The 3,401-nt window shown below is 48.9% G+C and overlaps 1 protein-coding gene across 1 annotated transcript; it reads right to left on the reverse strand.

Annotated features, from left to right (window-relative positions):
• Nucleotides 1-1,666: 1,666 nt before the first annotated feature.
• LOC107277583 (F-box protein At3g07870) lies at nucleotides 1,667-3,058 on the reverse strand. Its single transcript, XM_015789963.3, has one exon. The coding sequence runs from the start codon at nucleotides 3,033-3,035 to the stop codon at nucleotides 1,773-1,775; it is 1,263 nt and encodes a 420-aa protein (XP_015645449.1). The 5' UTR covers nucleotides 3,036-3,058; the 3' UTR covers nucleotides 1,667-1,772.
• Nucleotides 3,059-3,401: the final 343 nt, after the last annotated feature.

Genomic DNA, 3,401 nt, shown 5'->3' on the forward strand with positions numbered 1-3,401 from the left:
CCTTATGGAGTATCATCCCAAGAAGATTCCTCATCCATATCTCTTTTAACTCCAACAGATTATCTATATTACATTATCCATATCCCATCATCCTATATCTTAGTAATATCTTCCAACTAACCTTACATTTGTATTACAAGGGATATATTTTGAACGACTTAATTTTAACGGTGTTATTTATCACGATAATATTTCGAAATGAGTAAATTTTAACGGATATATCATAGCAACATAAATAAAATGAACATAAAAGCACAGAAAAAATATAGCAACATGAATTTAATTTGTACACTATTCCTATTACTTTTCTCTGGTCAATAAATATAAAATCAAAGCAAGTAACATCCCACTGTATTTTCTCTCCTTCTCTTTTACTGTTCTTCTCTACCTTCTCTGCTAGTACGACTTTGCAGTGGGGTGGCAGATAGGCGCCGGCCGAGGGGAGGCGGCGGCTGGGCAGGGGAGGGGCGGTGGCGGTCGGGCGGGCGAGGGGCGGCAGCAGGCGGTCGCCGCGGGCAGGGCGATGATGGCAGACGGTGGCCGCGCAGCTCCAGATCTGGTACGCTCCACTCTCACTCCACTCTCCCTCTCCACGATCCGCTGAAAAAACAACCAGAAACGGGCACGAGGGACTCAACATCGCCGGCCAGCGATGACGACGATGGAGGGGAGGTGGCACCGGAGGGAAGGTGCTCGTGGAAGTCCGGATGGGGGCGGGATCTCGGCTGTTGAGAAATGGTGTGAGGAGAGAGACACTCCATTTTTACCTTTTCTCTCTCCTAATTTGGCGCATCCGCCACTTTTGGAGGATGGGTTGGTCAGTTTTTTCCGTTCTATACGCCAAATTAAGGATGGAAGACCGGATAGAGTATCTGCTGGCCATGCTCTTAAGGATTAGTGTCAGGCTGTTAAGTGGGCCGGGCCGAGCCGGACCAAGCTGTTGTACTCATGGTCCAAATTATGTAAGTCGACTGTGTTTCGTATTATAATTCATTTGATTTTTTTCTTAGTCAAACTTCATTAAATTGAACATTGAATATATTTTGATAATATGTTTGTTTACTATTGAAAATATTAGTATATTTTTCTATAAACTTAGTGATATATGATTTAACTTGTGATTATTTAAATTTTGATATGCCATGACGATTCCATACTATAAGCTAAAGAAAAGGAAGAGAGGAGCATGTGTGCGATGAATTTATAGGAATTTTCATAATTTATTAGAGATTTACACTCCCGTTCGTTTCCTCTCAAAAGAATGGATTAAGTTTTAGATTTTCGTAGAATGCTTTTCAAATTGCTAAACGGTACATTTCGTACGAAACTTTCTATATGAAAGTTGTTCTAAATAATCAGATTAATCTATTTTTCAAGTTTGTAATAATTAAAACTTAATTAACACACATTATTACCACCTCGTTTTACGTGAAACACTTAACCTTCATCTTCATCTTTAGAAGATTTAAACACCACCATGTGGCTTATAGATAGATTGTAAGCCAAGTAGCCAGCCAGATTCGAATTCAAAACCTTTGGTTCTGATACCATATTATGTTACATGTACTAAACAATTTAACCCAATAAGCTTAAATTGGTGAGGAAACAGCGTTCACAAGAAAATTGGTGAGGAAAGACTTACAGTTCTCACTTGTACTCCAACAGATAAGTTCACAAAACAAATTGGAAGCAAATATAAGTAAAAAAAATGATAGCAAAAGCAAGGATTACAAGATTAAAAGTGATATTATTTATCTTCTGATGAGATGGTGCTACTTGTCATTGTCAACAACAACACTACCTGAACTCAACAAACATCCCTTGTACACACCAACCTCAACACAATCACCATCACCCAAATCCTTGCATTTCCCTATCTCCAGATCATACACCATCACCCTCCCCTTGGGTCGCACGCAGAACACGATCATCCTCTCATCCAACACCAACAATGGATGCGCGTAGAATTCTCGAGGGCGAAGGTGGATCTGAATTTTGTATTCTTTGACCCAGGTTTCTTCTTCAGAGTCGATCAGAAACCAAAGATCCATTGATGATGATTGATGAGATCGATCGCGATGAACTGTAACCAAGAAGCCTTTCAGCTCGGTCAAGGTCAGCAATGGCGGCGACAGATCGTTGTCTTGTTGGATCTGATGGATGTTGAGTGGTCCACGGAGAAGCGGCCTCCATTGCTCGGTGTCGAGGTCGAAGCGAGCAATGGCGCCGTGGTGGATGTCGTCGTCGTCGTGCTCGAAGGGGAGGAAGGGGAGGGGTATGTCAACTGCCAAGAAGTGCACGACGCCGGCGACGACGGCCATGCCGGCGTTGCTGGCGCCGGCGAGGTGGAACGGCGGCCTCGGCATGCCTCTCCACCTCGCACCGGCGTGGGCGCGGCCGGCGCGGTCGAGGGCGAGGACCTCGACGAGCTGCTCGACGCGCAGGTCGGGGGAGAGGCTCGCCACGCGGAGCACCTTGTACTCGCCAGTCGAGGAGGCGCGGCCGAACGCGTGGGTGAACGCGTGGAACCTCTCCTCGAGCCGCCACCCCGCCCATGGCTTGTTCTCCTCGGCGAGGTCGTGCGGCAGCGGGTCGTCGGCGCCGGCGCCGGTGACCGGGTGGAGGACGCGCGCCCTCCTGTCCGTCCCGACGACGCAGGCCAGATCGCCGCACGTGGACAGCTCCAGGACGCCCTCCTCCGCGCGCGTCCGCCGCACGACGTCGCCGGCGAGGCCCACGAGGTCGACGTGGCCGCCCGACCCGCGGCTGGTACGGCACGGGGCGCCGGTGGCGACGAGCAGGGCGCCCCGGCGCGCGGCGTGCGCGGCGACGAAGCGCGGGTCCGAGAGCGTGGCGCGCCACGGCCGGCACACGGCGCGGAAGCGGGCGGCCGCCTTGGCCGGGAGGCGCAGCAACACCTCGCGCACCATGTCCTCCGGCATCAGGGCCGCGACGCCGCCACCGCCATCGCCGGCGGCCGCCATCCGTCGCTTCCTCCGTCCACCAGATCGCGGCTGTCTCGTCGGCGGCGCCATCGCTGACGTGCTTCGAGAGCGATGGGGAATGTGGGATACTGGGTATCTGGGATTTTCAGAATTTTCAGATTCCTCAGTGGAAGAGTCTAGAACATTCTGCGCGTAAACTATAAGGATTTTGATTCCGAGGACAAAGGGATAAAATTGATACAAAAAACGTAACGTATATGGAAAAATTTATGGGGATAAAATCGGAGTCCAGTACAACATTTGCTATACCTTTTCATACTCTTGTTTTGCATCGTCGTGTTCCTTTAGACAGGGTTGATAATAAAATTTATCTCTATCTCTATCTCTCCTACTTAGAAAATTAGAAAGGTTTCCGTCATCCGTCCGTGAAAAAAAGGTGAAAAAAATCGGGAGAAA

This window comes from Oryza sativa, chromosome 7 (genome assembly GCF_034140825.1).
Source record: "Oryza sativa Japonica Group chromosome 7, ASM3414082v1".
NCBI lineage: Eukaryota > Viridiplantae > Streptophyta > Magnoliopsida > Poales > Poaceae > Oryza > Oryza sativa.

Bases quoted from the DNA above. Each gene is read 5' to 3' on its own strand.
- LOC107277583 (XM_015789963.3), bottom strand. From the start codon at position 3,035: ATGGCGCCGCCGACGAGACAGCCGCGATCTGGTGGACGGAGGAAGCGA.